The sequence below is a fragment of the Pseudorasbora parva genome, chromosome 2 (assembly GCF_024679245.1).
Source record: "Pseudorasbora parva isolate DD20220531a chromosome 2, ASM2467924v1, whole genome shotgun sequence".
NCBI lineage: Eukaryota > Metazoa > Chordata > Actinopteri > Cypriniformes > Gobionidae > Pseudorasbora > Pseudorasbora parva.
The window spans coordinates 4,188,256-4,206,959 of record NC_090173.1 but is presented as its reverse complement, the minus strand read 5'-3'; the positions used below and the strand labels follow the sequence as shown (position 1 = coordinate 4,206,959).

The 18,704-nt window shown below is 37.0% G+C and overlaps 2 protein-coding genes across 2 annotated transcripts in view; one reads left to right on the top strand and one right to left on the bottom strand.

Moving 5' to 3' along the window:
- The window catches only part of LOC137090092 (zinc finger protein 271-like), a 105,347-nt gene extending 87,461 nt beyond the window's left edge, over positions 1 to 17,886 (bottom strand). The window contains exons 1-2 of the mRNA XM_067453819.1: positions 17,867 to 17,886; positions 16,245 to 17,211 (exon numbers count right to left, since the gene is read on the bottom strand). Of these exons, the coding sequence (XP_067309920.1) occupies positions 16,245 to 17,206 (962 nt within the window). The 5' untranslated portion in view covers positions 17,207 to 17,211; positions 17,867 to 17,886. The remainder of the gene's footprint in view (positions 1 to 16,244; positions 17,212 to 17,866) is intronic.
- On the top strand, positions 3,829 to 5,507 carry LOC137090472 (zinc finger protein 431-like). Its single transcript, XM_067454436.1, has 2 exons — positions 3,829 to 4,728; positions 5,008 to 5,507. Exons 1-2 carry the CDS (start codon positions 3,923 to 3,925, stop codon positions 5,075 to 5,077), a joined length of 876 nt encoding a protein of 291 aa, XP_067310537.1. The 5' UTR covers positions 3,829 to 3,922; the 3' UTR covers positions 5,078 to 5,507.
- Positions 17,887 to 18,704: the final 818 nt, after the last annotated feature.

The window sequence follows — 18,704 nt, the reverse complement described above, 5'->3', positions numbered from 1 at the left end:
ACAGCAGCCTAATAAATCTACTATTGTTAACAAAATACAAAGATAAAATCACTCCCTGCTCTTGATTGTAAACTGTGGTATAAAAGATAAGTAATAAGGATTTGTCTATATTTAATGTATACAGCAGTGTTATTTTACATTTATGTTGTAGTTTATCACTGATCTGAGTTCCACTGTAAGTTGGTCTTCCTGAAAAATCTCAAGCACTGTTTATTTCATTTGTCCTTTTCTTCTGTTTTATCTATTTTTTGTCGGTTTTGTTTGTAATTCATATTGCTGACTGTTTACTTGTCTTCAGGAGCTGTTTTGAAGACTTTTTACTTACTTTAATTAACCTAGCATTAGTTTATGCTGAAGTATCGATAACATTTAAAATGACTCGTATCATGAAAATATTTTGATCACATCACCCACCAATAATCTTATTAAATATCCATAATTTCAATAGTGACCAAAATAACTGTGATTATGATTTTTGCCATAGTCGAGCAGCCCTAACCTCCGTGAGATCCGGATTAATGGCCGGTGGGAAACTCTAAGTGGCATTGGCATCTGATCGAACTAGCAAAATATAAAGAGTTAAACAGAATAATAGAATGTTTATTCATTCATTCATAATTCTTTTAAACAACGTGTATTCATTTGAACTCTTTGTGAACCTATAATTATTTGGCATATTTCTTTGATTCACATCATGCATTGATATACTCAGATATTCTTTCAGCTGCCTTCTCAAAATTTCGCTGTAGCAGTAGTGTTTATTCCTGCCTTGTAAACACATTTAATTTCATATTAATTTTCAAAATGATCTCTCAATCTTCAGAAGAGACAGGTGTAGTAAGTTCGATATAATAAGGAAGGAAGAGGACACAGGGGTCGGCTGGACTGTTGATGCTTCTCTTTTATTATAGTATAGCAAAGTCAATAACACACTCAACGTGTGCCTTCAGTCAAACTCAATAATCACTTCTGGTTCACAGCACTTCCGGCTTCCGGGTTAAACTCAGTCTCTTGGGTGTGTCGCACCAACAGTCCGACTCTCTCTCTCCTCGATCTCCGGTTCCACCGATGTTTTGTACCCTCTCCGCGCTCATTACTGGAACGAGAGACAGGTGTTATTAATCTGCTTCCAACCCACTCACTTACCGCTCGTCCCGCGGCTCTCTCTCCCGCTGCAGACCCCGCTGAACCACGCCCCCCTTGCCACAACAGGGTTCCCGCGGGGTCTTAAAAAGTCTTAAATTCAGAAAGTTACATTTAAGGCCTTAAAAAGTCTTAAAAACGCCCAGATTTTCATCCTAGGTCTTAAATTTAATTTACCAAAGTCTTAAAACTTTTACTTCCGTTCAGAAACAAAACCTTTTAGTTTTCTTTACCCGACTGCTTCATGCATTTTTACTCCTTACACTTTTCCTTCAGCTTTTCAGAAAGCTGCGATTGGCAAACGGAAAGCAAGAAATTACCGTAATAAACCATATTTTGGCAAAAAGCGCTATTTGTCTTTAAGGATTTTTTTAAGCGCGCCAAATGTTGAGGATTTACGGTCAAATAGCGCTTTAATATGCTGGCGCCAACACTCGCATTCTAATAGGGTTAAGCGTAATGTATTCTGATGTATTTGATCTGACTGGGTGGGCAGCTGTCAATCTCAGGCCCAACCGTAGATCCGCCCCTATCATAGGTTGGTTGTTTTGTCTGGTATGCACTTGTGTCTACGCGCGTTTTCAAAGAACATGGGTCTTTGCACACTGAGTCCGATATTATCGCATACGTTTTTTCATATTCGTGATCCGAAAAACTCGTCACGCACAGAGACCTTGCACACTGAGTCCGATGCTTATTAATGAATGTGTTACGGAAAAAAACGCAAAACAAGACAAAGTGACGTCTAGTGAGGATGATTTGTTTGTCCTGAGGAGATAATGGGTTCATCTAACGTTACTCCTGTGATCGCGTAGAGAGGAGAGTTTCCCTATCTAGCGGGATTATCCAGATCGACCGATTCAAAGTTGCAGTTTCAGTGGCTCAGTTTGATGCTTTGCTAGCGATACTGGAGACATATTTAAAAGAAGACCACTAATTTCTGTGAATCAATTGATCCCGAACACCTGGCAGTATGTCTATGGATCCGATCACACACACACACACACACACATACACACACACACAGACAGACAGACAGACAGAAAGACAGAGCTTTACAGACCCTTACGAAACAAAAATATATTGCAATATATTTGAAAATATCATGCAATATATTCACATATAACGTTATGGGATTTAATATTTATATTTTCCAATATATTGAAAGCGGCAATCATTTGTATATTTTCCAATATATTGCATGAATATATAATATATTTTATAATGCCATCAATATATTATTCCATATATTAAAATATATTTCAAGAAAATATATTGGTAAATATATTTTCCTTTCGTAAGGGGAGACTTGATGTGCTATAATTATAACTGTGATATAATAATATTTGTAGCATTTTTGCTAGAATAATATGTATGGTGGCTCTGAGTTGTCAAAACGTCTCTAAATGCGTTTTTACGGATGCGAAAACGCAGAAAATCGAACCTGTTCCAAAAAAATTTTTGACGGACGAAAGTTTCGGAGGCAGTGTGCAAGCGTGATTGACATAACGTGAGGTCGAATTTATTTTTGGAAGTGCGTAAATTATTATTCTAGCAAAAATACCACAAATAATATTATTATATCACAGCTATAATTATAGCACATCAAGTCTCTGTAAAGCTCTGTGTGTGTGTGTGTGTGTGTGTGTGTGTGTGTGTGTGTGTGTGTGTGTGTGTGTGTGTGTGTGTGTGTGTGTGTGTGTGTGTGTGTGTGTGTGATCAGATCCATAGACATACTGCCAGGTGTTCGGGATCAATTGATTCACGGAAGTTAGTGGTCTTCTTTTTAATATGTGTCTCCAGTATCGCTAGCAAAGCATAAAACTGGCACTTTTAATCGGTCGGTCTTGATCCCGCTTGATAAGGAGGGGAAACTCTACGCGATCACAGGAGTCTCTCCACATCTCCTCAGGACAAACAAATTATCCTCACTAGACCTCACTTTGTCTTGTTTTGCGTTTTTATTCCCGTAACGCATTCATTAATACGCATCGGACTCAGTGTGCAAGATCTCTGTGCGTAACAAATTTTTCGGAATACGAAAAACCACATGCGAAAATATCGGACTCAGTATTTTGATATCAGTTTCTGAGTTTATTTAATGATTCTATAACTGAATCAATAAAAATAGAATGTTTGAGGGTTTCTGAGATCATTTATAATGCTTTTAGTAATGCGTCGTGTTGGTCTTAAATTTCACTCATAATGGTCTTAAAAGGTCTTAAAAAGGTCTTAAATTTAACTTACTGAAACCTGCAAGAACCCTGAGAGAAGTGAATCACACGGACACTGTGATATTTGGTGCACGTGTCACACTTTCAGGTGGACGCACTTCATCGGTAACTCTGAATTAAACCTGAGTTGACAGAGAAAGTTTATACCGAGCTTTGAGAAACGGTTGAACGTGATCTAAACCAGGTTGGATTTATCTGGATTTGTTAACTCTAAACCTACTCTGAAACTCGGAGTTTGTTTAGCTAGATTCATGCAACAGGCCTCAGGGCTCACTTTTATGTTCTTTTACATATTTCTCTCTTATTTTGATTTACTGAAAATTAAATTACACATTTTTTCTTTGGTTTCAGAGGTGATGGAAGAGAGTGAGGAGAGTGAAGAACTGAGAGAAGTGGAGGAGGAACATCATGTCAAACCTGGAGAAAAACCTTTGAGTCGCTCACAGACTAAAAAGACATTTATAAAGAAAACAAGAGCCAAGAAATCTACAACCTGCACTCAGTGTGGAAAGAGTTTCAGAAGCAAAACACATCTTGAGATTCACATGAGAGTTCACACTGGAGAGAGGCCGTTTGAATGTGATCAATGTGGGAAGAGCTTCATGCAACTAGGACACCTTAAGGGACACATGCAGATCCACACCGGAGAGAAGCCGTTCTCATGTGATCAATGTGGGAAGACTTTCACGCAGTCAAGCCATCTTAAAGTACACATGAAAATCCACACCGGAGAGAAACCATACATGTGTGATCAGTGTGAAAAGAGATTCTCAAGCAAATTGAATCTTAATGTTCACATGAGGATCCACACCGGAGAGAAGCCGTTCTCATGTGATCACTGCGGGAAAACATTTACTAAGACATCACACCTGACGACACACCTGAGAGTTCATACGAAGGAGAAGCCACATTCATGTTCTACATGTGGAAATAGTTTTTCACTGATGTGTAATTTAAAAGCACATGAGAAACTACACACTGGTGTGAGAGAGTACATGTGCTTTGAGTGTGAGAAGACTTTTACTACAGGGAGTAAGTTAAAACAGCACCAGAGGATTCACACTGGAGAAAAACCTTACAAGTGTTCACACTGTGACAAGAGATTCAGTCGCTCAGAAAATATGAAATCACATGAGAAGATTCACACTGGAGAAAAAACGTACAAGTGTTCACACTGTGACAAGAGATTCAGTCAGTCAGGACATCTGAAATCACATGGGAGGATTCACAGCAGAGAGAAGCCGCACACGTGTGATCAGTGCGAGAAGAGTTTCTCTATTAAAAATTGCCTGAAGAAACACATGAAGATCCATGCGGTGGAGAAACCACATCACCACAGTCTGAAATCACGGTGAGTCGTTCATATTTATGTGCTGAGCAAACAAAACAAAAAAAAGAGTATCTTCTGTTGAAGTTAATCACAGCCAAATGACCCTGTAGCCCAATGGCTGTAATCCTGGCCAAATTCCCTCCATTGGCCTTCATCAATCATGGCCTTCTATTATTCCCCCTCCACTAAATCAGCTTTCTCTCGCTCCTCTCACCGATGACTATTGAGCGCACTGCTGCTGTATTACTTTGTACAGTAGAACATAGTAAAGCGCTATATAAACACATAATTTTTTGGCAGAAATATCACAAAGCAACTGAAAGGAGATGACAGAGAGAACGTCAGTGATCCAGAACCTGAAACATCATGAGACTGAAGAACAAAGAGTTGGTGTTTATTCTTCATTCCTCATTCATTCATCATGAGACTGAAGAACAAAGAGTTGGTGTTTATTCTTCATTCCTCATTCATTCATCATGAGACTGAACAACATGCTGATGGTCACAAAACTAGTGCTTTACAAATCAAATAATTTTCATGACATTTAAAGTAGATCATAATCGAGCACAGCAGTTGTCGAGCAGATTTGATGGGATTGAAAGGACTATTGAACTCTTCAGTGATCTTGACTTTGAGCTTCACATTTGTCCCTCATTTGAAATCTCACTTGATTTAATGTTTCTTTTAGACCTGATGGACGTGACCAAGAATTAAAAAAACAGAAAGCCAAAGAATCTGTCCTGCCCTCAGTGTAAAAAACGCTTCATTTGTAAATCAAGGCTGGAGATGATGAACCTAAAAAGCACCAAAAAATTAACTCTGTAAAGAACATTTCAAGTGTTCAACACTGAGACGAGATTCAATCTGAAACTCTTCCTGGAAACACATAAAAGTATTCAGACAGGACACATCAGAGTTTGATCAGGTGATATAATCTATGGTTCCTCCCCAGATAATATCTAGGTTGTATTCTCACATGTAATTTTGTTTTATTATATAAATTGTGTGAATGTGCTTTACTATTGCCATGTGTATGTTGCAATAAATTGAGAAGATGGATATATTTGCTGCAAGTCGAGATGCATTTTATTTATATAGCATTTACAAGCAACAGAGTTATGCCAAAGTGCTGTACAGTAAGGCGATGTGCATATAAAGGAAAGCAAAAAAAGAAGCAAGGCAGATACACAATATGAACACATTAGACCTGATACAATCTAAAATAATAATCTGAAATCTACAATATCAATCTAATCAAAAGCTAGAGAGAACGGATGATATTTAACCCTTAAAGACCTAGAACATTTTTGAGGCGCCTGACGTGCCTCTTCTTTTCTTTGTTTTTCTCACCCATTCTATCAGTTTGCATCAAGTGCCATATATCATTTTAAACAAGATGACCTGAAGTTTCCATCTAGCTCATTTGATGTCCCAATTTTACATAAATTTATTCTGAGAATGGATTAAATTAATATAATTTCAAGAAAAACGGCAGCAAAAATGTGGTATTTTTACTGTGAACCCAAACAGAACTTGATGGTTTTTTTTCCCTTTAGAAAGTTAGATTTTGTTTAGACTTCCAGATGAAATTGACTACAAAGTTATAGCCATTTATTTTAATATTATTCTAGGCGTTTCTAGGTTTTTGAGGATAAACGGGTGTATTTTATTTTCTGACAATGTGTCCTAAAAAGTTCAAAGAGTAGCCTAAAGTAAATAGAAAGACTGTTATATAATAACACTGAAACAAACTTTTTTTTCAGAGAAATATATATCGTAATTTGAACATGAAAAACAAATGCAAACAATGCAACAAGTTGTGACCAACAAACCGTGCAATCAAATTTACTGAGGCTACGTTTACACGTGGGCGGCTATTTTCATAAACGGACATTTCAACCTTTCCACAAATAATCTTCTCACAAACACAAACTGAGGAAAATATACTGAGTGAAAATGGTGTAAAACACAAACTACATACAAATAGAGAGAAATGTACTGACTTTTGTGTGCTGTGTGAGAGAGTGCTCTGCACACGTTTATTTCTGTTGTTTACATGCAACGCAAATTTACACCCACTTCCACATTCATTTTTCAGAGAAACATGTGATTGGAGGTTCAAAAACCAAACACTGTGTTTAATGGTTGAGTTGATGACAGTTTCAACAAATCTGGGCATGTGGGGGTGGGACTAATGATAAAAAATAATTTCTGTTTGGCTCAGGGGACCAACCCAAATGTGTTTCCTTGACAAATCAATGCTGCATATTTTGATGACACATCCACGCTGACTACGGAGCCTCTGAAGGATCAATCATGAGAAATGTAACATTTCGTACATAAGACCGGAGATTCTCCTCGTTACGGTTCAGTTTACAGCATACAGATTGGATTAGCAGTTTAAAAGTTATTAAACATTTTAGAACGATAGTTATTTTTAGCCGCGGGCGGCTGTCTCTGTCTTTAAGGGTTAAGAGCTGATGTAAAGCTGGCTAATGAAGGAGCAGACCTCAGAAACTGCTCCAGAGTTTAGGTGCTGCCGCAGAGAAGGCCCGACCACACTTAGTTTTACAGCGAAAACAAGGGACCGTTAAAACAAGCTGATTACAAGACCCAAGAGTTCTTTGGGGAGAATAAGGAATGAGAAGGTCACTTATGTATTTTGGTGCAACACTAGATAGAGCCTTGTCCACAAAAACTGCAACTTTAAAATCGATTCTGAACTTAATAGGGAGCCAATGTAAAGACACTAAAATGGGAGAGATTTGATCTCTATTTTTTTGTGCTGGTAAAAGGTCTCGCTGCAGCATTTTGGACAGTTTGTATGCGTGAGATTGTAGTTTTTAATTTCACAATCAATCTCAAATGAAAGAAACTGGCCTTTACCAATTAACTGATTTGTTTTTCAAAATTTAGTGTCGAATCAAATGTAACCTCTGACACTGGTGGAGATAGAGCCTAAATTCAAAGGAGATGAAGAACTGGATGGGCCTAGAATCAAAATTTCGCTTTCATTTAATTGCAAAAACTTATCAGCCATCCAACATTTGATCTCCTCAAAACAGTCACATATGACATCTAAGGAATAAGAACTTTCTGTTTTTGCCGGTAGATAAAACTGTGTAACATCAGCATAGCATTGGTAGGAGATCCTATATCCAATGCCAGCATATAAATTGAAAAGAGAAGCGGGCCTAAAATGGATCCTTGGGGCACACCACATAATAGGGGAACTCCATGTGTCAAGCACTGTGTATCTTGCATTGTTTCTAATTGGTGATGGTGAAGATGGAGACTTTGGGAAACAGGAATTTCTGCTTGTTTATATTGCCTGATGTGTTTTTGACAAGACATCATATACCAGGGGTCGACAAGTATATTTGGCAACGGGCCAAAAACAAAACATTCGCCACTAGATGGCGGGCCAGAATATAATCAATAATTATAGTCGATAATATAATAAATAAATTGAGGACTGACATACTGTTACAGTGTCTTTTGTAACTGGTAGTGAGCTGTTACTCTGTTAAAAATTGGATAGATGAATAAAGCGGTAGTGACACGTAACCTGGTATCTTCATTCACAAACTTGCAACACAGACCTCCATGCTAAAATACACATATGTGTATGGATGGATAAAAATAAATAAATAAATAAATAAATAAAAGAGAACTTGAAAAAGCCAATTAATGGCATGTTTGAGTCATGCTCTTAACAAATTGTGTTTTAGTTCCTCTTTCCATATTGTGAATAATAAATGTGTATTTGAATTGGCTTGTTACACAATGGAGCATAACTTGTAATAATCATTTGACGTAGCCTACTGTTACACTGAAAATTATTCCTTGGCATCCTCACATACTAAACTGCATTAATTGTTTGCGTGCTGGAGGTACGCGATCATTACATCTCTTCAGCTAGCACTGTCAAAGAGTCTAAAGAGGAAAGTTGACAGCGAAAATAGGGCAGTTGTGCGTTCATCCTACCTGGTTTTATGAATGCAAAGCTGGTGTGTCCAGTGGCGGAGCTAGACTTTAAAAACAGGGGTGGCAAAGGGGTGGCAAGGTGTTATTTTGGGGGGTCAATATACAAAGTGTTCAATTACACTAAAAATAAATTATTTCCCACAAAATGTAGCGAATCCGCCAGGGTGCAAGCGCAACTGGCTTTTAAAGGGAATGGGAGATGACTAACTTATATAATGCACTTGAAACTTAAATCTGAATTTAAGACACAATTTACTGCCTCTGCTCATTGCTCTGACCTGCTGGTGATACACTGGGTTCTTGTGTGTCATTATCTTTCTCTTCTTGACTTCCCTGTCCACCACCTACATATGGTTCACTACAACAGCTGACACTGGGACTGGGATCTGTTTGGCCCTGATCTGCACCTGTGACCTGACTTTTGCTTCTTTAGAAAGAAGTTGGTGATAGCGCTTTTTCTCTTCATTCTGCTGTCTCTATTCAAAGAAAAGCTTGGTTACACACCTCATGAAGAAACCATAATTTGGAACAATTTGCTTATTATTATTATTTACCATGTGTACACCGTTACTAATAATAATACAAATATTAAAGTAATACATTACGACAAAATCTGAGTATATTGAGGTCTAGCCTATTTGACAACACAAGGAAATTGCTTAAAGACATCTAGACATGTATGTTATGTTAAGTAAGGGATAATGTACAGCGAGGCAGTTGTTATAGCGAATACAACACCGACAGCCTTAAATCTTAAATCTTGAAAGGGGTTGTATTCGCTATAACAACCGCCTCGCTATACATTATTCCGCTTATTACATGGCTACTACCTACCAAATAAATAAATAATTTGACACAACATATTGATTTAAAAGGGAGTTTATTGATTTAAAAACTATTGCTTCCGCTAAAGAAAATAATCTGTTCGGTCTCTAAGGTTAGAATCCTACGTCCATGGCAACGCTCTGTTTTTCATGACAACGGTCTCTTATCCTAAGATTAGTGCTGCATTACACGTGCCAATATGAACTAGATTAAAAAGTTTGAAGACAAACTTTAAGTTGGCTTGGAAGAGAGTTGATCAGAAAGTTTGAAAAGGTTTGAAATAGTTTAAATTTTGAAATAGTTTAATAAGTTTAAAGCTGTAAATAGTTTGATAAGTTTAAAGTTGTAAATAGTTTGATAAGTTTAAAGCTGTATATAGTTTGATAAGTTTAAAGTTTTAGTTTGATAAGTTTAAAGTTTTAGATAGATAGATAGATAGATAGATAGATAGATAGATAGATAGATAGATAGATAGATAGATAGATAGATAGACAGATAGACAGAAGAGATTCAAAATATCAAAATTTGAATTATGACAGACACACACGTTTGTTTTTGTGAAATGTGGGGACATTTTCCCCCAACACACTCTCACTCTCTCTCTCTCTCTCTCTCTCTCTCTCTCTCTCTCTCTCTCTCTCTCTCTCTCTCTCTGGACTGGAGTAATGATGCTGAAAACACAGCTTTAAATCACAGAATAAATTACACTTTACTATATTCAAATAGAAAACAGTTTCTTTATATTTTAATTAATTAATTTTTTTAATAATATTTCACAATATTACAGTCAACATTACTTTTTTATTTTTAATAAAATAAATGCAGTTTTGTTGAAGATACTTATTTCAAAAACAATCAAAATAGTCGATTCCAAAATTGTGTGTGTGTGTGTGTGTGTGTGTGTGTGTGTACAGTTTACAATCTCAGGGCTGTCTTCATTTAGACATATGCTAGTCTCTTCCCCACCCTTCTCATGTGGTGCTGAATAGATTTCAGCGGTAAAGAGACAAAGCATCTGTGGTGATGGTTTTCTCCATTTACCTGACATTTTATAGTGCTGCTTGTTCATCCACGGACAACCGAACCGATGCTTCAACCACCAAAGGCATAACTCATGTGACGTGATGATGCTTGATTTGTGAAATGCTCAAGTGACGTGTCTACTCACGTGCAGCGGTTGTTGCCGAGTGAATTCGTTCCCGGGGATCAATACCCACTAATAAACCGTTCCATTTAATTTTTTCTTTGGCTCTTTTATATTGTTTCGCGGCCGCTGTACTTTTTAATTGTAGCCCAAAAAACCACAACCCGTAATTTTTCCCGCAACTCCTTTTTTAAAATAGCCCAATTGTGCGGGAAAACCGCGACCCTGGCAACTATGTGTGCTGCTTCCCGCGTTGTTTTGGAGTCGTTTGGGGCATGTCACGAAGGAGCTGCGTGTCAGCTTAACCAATGAAAAGTGTAGCAGCAACAGCACGCTGCAGCTGCACGCTTATGCGCGCTGCCAGGATGTATTCACGTCCGCTGGGAGATTTGGGAAATGTTAGTAAAATTCACACAGTGTAATGTTTTCAGCGGGGTGGCAACAGGGGTGGCAAGGACTTCGTCTGGGGGGGCAATTGCCACCCCAACTAGCCCTCTGGCTCCGCCACTGGGTGTGTCTAATCTGCAACGAAGTTGTGGCTGTTTGTAAAGAATTTAATATCAGACGGCACCACACAAGACAAAGCATGGCACCTCTTTTTGCTGGTTATCTTCTTGATATTTTTGACTTAAAAAAGGAAGCTGAATTTGAGTTGTTATTGTTCATGCATTGGTGCTGAGGCTCCGCGATGTAAGCAAATGTTTCAATGGTTCACTGTTCGTTTTATAATACCACACTGTTCATGGCAGCTGTTTTAGAGGCATGTCTAGCGATCTATTCTACAGACTCTTTTGAATGTCTTTCAGAACTTCTCAAATTAAAAGCTCTCAATTCATCCCAAAATAAAACATTGCTTCAAATACGTTTTCGAACTTTTATGAAGGTAAAATCACTAAAGACAAACTGAATGTGAAATAATCATTTTTTTAGCACTGGCTGCTTGAAGCGATGCTTGAACTCGGGTCTTTCCGCATGGGAGTCTGACGCTCTAACAATGCTAAAGGCTGATTGCTTTAGCTAAGCTACTAATAGATCATCTCTTTACATGAGGGGCGTATACCTGTACAGCGCTCATTAGCTCGCCTCCGTTACACTATCATGACATATTTCAGAACCAGCCACTATCAAAACAATCTGGCTGCGGGCGCGGGCCAGATATTATCGCCAGTTGCCCACCACTGTCATACACGGTCAAACTCTACGCTATGGAATAAAAAAAAAGAACTTGCATCAGAGACACCTTGTGTGCATTCTCGCTAAAGAAAAAAAAAGCATTTTTCTACAATCATGTTTGGAGCGATCTTAATGGGGTTGCTAGTAAAACCTTTTACATCAAAGAAAGCGATTGAGCAACGCCACATGTGAGGTACGAGGTGACAAAGGACAATGAGGAACCAAAGCCTGACGATTGTGTACTCATATCTACCTGCAGGAACAAGACGCTCCATGAACAAAACCGCCTTAATTTGCATAAATGCTATGAGGAGGCCGAAATTGGACATTCAAAGTATTGGCTTTTGATACTTTTGAACTGAACATCTTAACATTGTCTTTGGTATAGAAGATACCTTAAAATCAGAATGAAAAATTCCATCCTATCTACTACTTTCTATATGCATGTTAATGAACTTATTTACAATTTACAGTTTTTGTTTTTTTGACCTCGTAATCTTAATGATTGAGCACAAACAGTATCTGCAAAGTTACAGCGCTGAAAGTTCAATGCAAACGGAGATATTGTCTTTTAAATTTACGGCAGTTTATTGCCTACAACAATGGCCGGATTGGACTACAACAAGTGTACTTTATGAAGTGTACTGTGCTAATTAATTGAGATTTCTTACAGGTTGTTGGCCTTGTTTGTTTCGTTGCTTCTATTGCTCTACCCTTTTTTTGTAAGTCGCTTTGGATAAAAGCGTCTGCTAAATGATTAAATGTAAATGTAATGTAAATGCTATGGCAATTCAAAGTGCTTTACATAGAAATAAATTTAAATAGTGGTGACATATGCATGAGAAAAAAGAATACAATATGTAAGAATTAAAAGTTAAAAACAAGGATAGCTAAAATAGTTGAAAAGATAATTAAAAAAAAAGGTCAGATCCACACAACCCGATCACACATAAATGCGTATAAATAGTACGAGTGTGCAATGTCGTGGAATGTATACGATATGCTGTTTTTCGTGTGCTTTCGTGATACGCACTTTATGGCGTCTATATGACACGCTCTTGGGTAGGTTTAGGGTGGTGGGGTGGGGGGTTCGTATGTATAATACGCCATAAAGTGGCCTTATTAGATTTGTCTGGCATCTATCTATCCAGTAAGTTAAACAGTGACTCACAAAACCTCGGAGGAGACATCAAGTCGTTTCTGAAGTTTATGAATCAACTGTGAAACTAAAAATATACAAAATATACAAACACTAAATATGAAATTGGAAAATTACAGATTGATGATTAAGTAAGGACAAATAAACAAAGAAAATATACATCATAATATCAAAATATAAAAAAAGACTGAAAAGACTCTATTTCATCTCAATAGTTCCTGTTTTCACCTCATTTATTATGATGATGTCTTCACATCTCCTGTAAATTCACACTTAAAGCTCATTTCATTGGGGTCAACAGACTGAGGGGATTTGATGGTCACAAATACATACAGCTATTTCTGGGTTTATACTTTCAACTGTTTTTCTTACCAATAATAGATGCTATTTACACCAAGTATTAATAGCAACTATATTATATTTACACTAGTGAAAAGAACATTTTCTTAGTGATAGATGCTATTTACACTAAGTGCAAATACCTGTAGATGCTATTTACTAAGTTAAATATCATGTTAAGTTGATATATTCTATTTACACTATATAACAGTAATAGTTCTTTGCAATACAGTTGGGCAAAAAAGTATTTAGTCAGCCACCAATTGTGCAAGTTTTTCTACTTAAAAAGATGAGTGAGGCCTGTAATTTTCATCATAGGTACACTTCAACTATGACAGAATGAGACAATGTGACTTTCTGGAATTTTTTTTCTCATTCTGTCTGATTTTTAAAGAATTCATTTGCAAATTATGGTGAAAAATAAGTATTTGGTCAAAAACAAAAGTTCATCTCAATACTTTTTATATATATATATTTTTTTTAGTAATGTTTGCTAAAAACCCTGTCAGCCATTCTGGAAAGTTCATTTAAATTATACATTTTGTTTAACTTAGTTGTTTAAAGTTTATTACTAAATAATAATATTCATAATTAATAATTACAAATTACAATGCTGTAAACTATATTGATAAATGTCCAACATACAACAAGAACATATTACATTTGAAAGTGTAACTATTTCTCTAAATGTGCTGAAGTGTTGAGTCTTCCTATCACGAATGTTCTCCAGCATCATGAATGAATGAAGAATAAACACCAACCTCTTTGTTCTTCAGGATCTCATTTCATTGAGGCTGTATCTCTGCAATGTTTTGACATACTTTGCATGTGTCATTGCCTCCTCAATCTGACTACACCACATCAGTTTCGTAACAGCGCCACCTATTGGTCGAAAGTGATAGACCATTAAATCATTATTATTGACTGTATTTGAAAATGTACTGCTATTTTGTCTAAAATCAACTTAATAGGTCTTTAATGGCTCATTGTTGCAGGTGGATTGAGACTTCCAGCCATGCTGGCATGTCTTGTTTTCTTGTCTGCGCTTGGCCCCGATAATTGCTTGTTGCAGCTATATTTTTTCTTGATGTTGTCTATTAAAGATTGCACAGCCCCCTCCAGTTAGATCTGAAGTTACATATTTTTAGGCATTGTGATCACAAATCTAAATAAAAGTACCTTGAACTTTGACCCTGTTATAATAAAATCTCAGAAAATATTTAATGCATTTATTCTTCATTCTTTCATGATGTCGGAGAACATTCATGATAGAAATATTGAAGCACTTCAGCACATTTATATTTGCAGTAAAACTTTCAGACATAATAATTTCTTATTTGTTTTCAACAAATGCTCAGTAAAGGAGAAACGTTCAAATTGATTTTCAACCTCGGGTCAAACTAAATATTATTTAAGCTTTTATTTTACATTTATTTTATATGATTCACTATTTTTAACAACCATATTAGCAAAATGTTGGACATTTCGCAAAATAAACACAAGACATTTTTTATTTTATTTAGTTTTAGTGGAAACAGGCTAACATTTGAAATCAGTTATATTAAATTTAATAGGGATTCAGAAATATGAATAATTTCGTGATTAGTAATTAAGGGAGCAGGAGATAAGATCTTTTTTTTTTATTGTCCATCTTCATCTTCCTTTATTCCTACTAAAGGAGCAATGTGCTCCAGCACTGGTGGATGAAGACATGGGCTGTGTGCAGTGTGATATTCCTGCTCATGTTCATGTCTCTTGCACTTCAAGAAATCTGTTAAATGATGTTAGAACTTTATTCAGGAATTCCCCAATAAACATTACTAAAGGGAGATGCATTTTTAAGAATGTAGATTTCTTTTTCTAATTACAGTCAGTAACAACACAAATCAAATGCAAATAACAAGCACTCAAAAGAAGTCGGTCAAGAAGCATTAATTAGGCAGTTGATGCTGCTTTCCACACCACTTTTAGACATCCACTTGCAAACTTCATCATTTTGAAGTGGATTCAACTTTGTGAACAACCCAAGCACACTATATACCTATAGAATGCTGCATTAAAATATTTTGTAAAGTAAAAAATAATAATAATCAACTCCATAATGGATTCCAAGTGATCAAGGGCTTAGGGCATTCCAGTTCAGTCCATTGCAATGGTTCGGTCAGTAGTGGGCACTCATGCAACGTATGCAATGACGCACATCCGAGTGAACGAGACTTAGGGAAGTTACACTCTAAAATATGCTGGGTTAAAAACAACCCAAGCTGGGTTGAAAATGGACTAACCCAGCAATTGGGTTGTTTTAAGCCCGCAATTGGGTTTTTTAATAACCCAATTGCTGGTTTAAAACAACCCAATTGCTGGGTTAGTCCATTTTCAAACCAACTTGGGTTGTTTTTAACCCAGCATTTTTTAGAGTGTAGCGAGTGAAGGGCATAATAAAAACAAACTGGAAGTTAGCATGAGAAATACACACACCCAAACTAAAATGGGCATTTACCAATCAGTGGCCAATATCAAACTACAATAGATTTCTTTGTTACAGTTTTACAACAGACTTGTTAAACTCATGAAGGTCCACCCCTAAACCAAGCCCCCAGTGGATTAGAGCAAATCAGGTACCGCAGATGACAATGCCCATCATGGTTTGAAAACGCCCCACTGATTGGAAAAACACCCACTTGTGTTCTGCAGAGAAACACACCTGCATGATCTTGTGCTCATCAACTACAAATCACTGTTAGTTCAGTGTCACTGTCTCCACTCGTGTGTGCTGCCGGCTTTCATCACAGTTTCAATGCTGATCCAACACACTTTAAACATTGAAATGTCAATCTCCACCAAAATGATTGTCTGGATCAAAACTCAACATTGTATCAATGTCACCATGCTGTCTGGGGTGGTTTCTACACTGCATGGATCTTCATGTGTTTCTTCAGGTGACTTTTAATAGAGAAACTCTTCCCACACTGATCACACGTGTGCGGCTTCTCTCTGCTGTGAATCCTCTCGTGTCTTTTCAGATGTCCTGACAGACTGAATCTCTTGTCACAGTGTGAACACTTGTAAGGTTTTTCTCCAGTGTGAAACTTCTCATGTTGTTTCAGATATGATGACTGACTGAATCTCTTGTCACAGTGTGAACACTCGTGAGGTTTTTCTCCAGTGTGAATCCTCTGGTGCCGTTTTAACTTACTCCCTGAAGTAAAAGTCTTCTCACACTCAAAGCACATGTACTCTCTCACACCAGTGTGTATTTTCACATGTGCTTGTAGAGTTTGCAGCACGGAAAAACTCTTTCCACACACAGAACATGTATGTGGCTTCTCCTTTGTATGAACTCTCAGGTGTCTCTTCAGGTTTGATGATTGTGTGAATCTTTTCCCGCACTGATCACATGAGTACAGCTTCTCTCCTGTGTGGATCTTCATGTGACTTTTAAGGTTTGATAATTGATTGAAACTTTTTCCACATTGATCACATGGGAATGGTTTCACCCCAGTGTGGATCATCATGTGAACATCAAGAGATGCTTTTTGACTGAAACTCTTCCCACATTGATCACATGAGAACGGCTTCTCTCCTGTGTGAACTCTCATGTGAAGCTTAAGATTACATTTCTTTGAAAATCTCTTTTCACATTTATTGCATGCGTACGGCTTCTCTCCGGTGTGGATCCTCATGTGAAGCTCAAGATTATATGTGTTAGTGAAACTCTTTCCACACTGAGTGTAGGTTGTAGATTTATTGGCTTTTGTTTTCTTCATAAATGTCTTTTTAGTCTTTGAGCGACTCAAAGGTTTTTCTCCAGGTTTGACATGATGTTCCTCCTCCACTTCACTCAGTTCTTCACTCTCCTCACTCTCTTCCATCAGGTCTGAAATCAAAGAAAAATATATATTTGATAAATGACAATATTGTCTAATGTAATAATTAGCATTTCAAATTATGCAGCATTGCCATGATTTTGGCACCAAATTTTATTTGACTAAAAACTCTCATTTCTAAGGGCCTTTTCTAAAACTATTCGCGTGGCTTCATAACATGATTGTAGAGCCGCTGTAGTGAGATGGGCTTTGTAACGACGTCTTTAGTGCCTTTATGGGTCTTGAGAGAGGAAATGACATTGGTGTCAATGGAGGCCTTTCTGAGCCATCGGATTTCAACACTAATATCTTAATTTGTGTTCCTAAGATGAACATAGGTCTTACGGGTGTCCAACGGCATGAGTAATTAATTACATTTTGGGGTGAACTAACCCCTTAAGTCTGTTTGACTGACATGTTACGCAACCAATCACAGTTCGTTTTGTTCTGATTCATGTATTGGGGTGCAAAAATGTAATTTGGGAGCTAATTTGACCCGATGTTGACAATCAATATGAAAGTGTCTCAAACCTCCCTCTACTGACCATTTGTTAAATTCAGTACATATTTGAGAGTGTAACTGTTTCTCTAAATGTGCTGAAGTGTTGAGTCTTCCTATCATGAATGTTCTCCAGCATCATGAATGAATGAAGAATAAACACCAACCTCTTTGTTCTTCAGGATCTTCAGTGTGTTTCATTCTGCAGGTTCTGGATCACTCGCGTTCTCACTGTCCTCTTTAATACACTCAGTCTTTGCAGATTTCAGCTCTTCCTGATGCTTTGATGCTCGTCTTCACTTGTAGACTGATGGGAATATTCCAGCATTTATTGATCAACTGATGTGGGAGGAGCTTCACTGATGATGTGATTGCTGTGGGAGGAGCTTCACTGATGATGAATTCCAGTGTGGGAGGAGCTGATCTGCTAAGATCAAAAATATTTCTGTTACTGAATTTGTTTTTATAGTAAATGATAACAGAACATAAATAATGTAATGAAATTATTTCAAATATAAATAATGGTAAGAAAAACAGATGAAAGCATAAAGACATAAATAAACATACATTTAGTAACCAACAGTTTGTTTGTTTTTTCAATTCAACTTTATTTCCAGACTCAAGGTCCATTAGAGAAGAGACATACAACAACTAACACAAAATTACAAACAGTACAAAACATTTAAACGAAACAATTATACCAGTACTTACATAAACTGACTTTTTTAAACTTGACCCAAAAGGGATCAGTATTAAAGGAAGTACAGTTACTCTAAAAAGGTTAATCTTAACCTGATCTGAAAACATATGACATTATCACCAACATATTTACTTGGCCATATAACATTAGTTGTAATGCCCATTATATCAGTACAGGAAACCTTTTCCACTTCATACAGTTCATTCTTTACCCAATTGAACAAGGCAGAATAATGTCTTCTGAGTTCAACTATATTCTCGGCTCCAGAAATAGAGCATGGTAATATCACATTATTCCTATTCGAT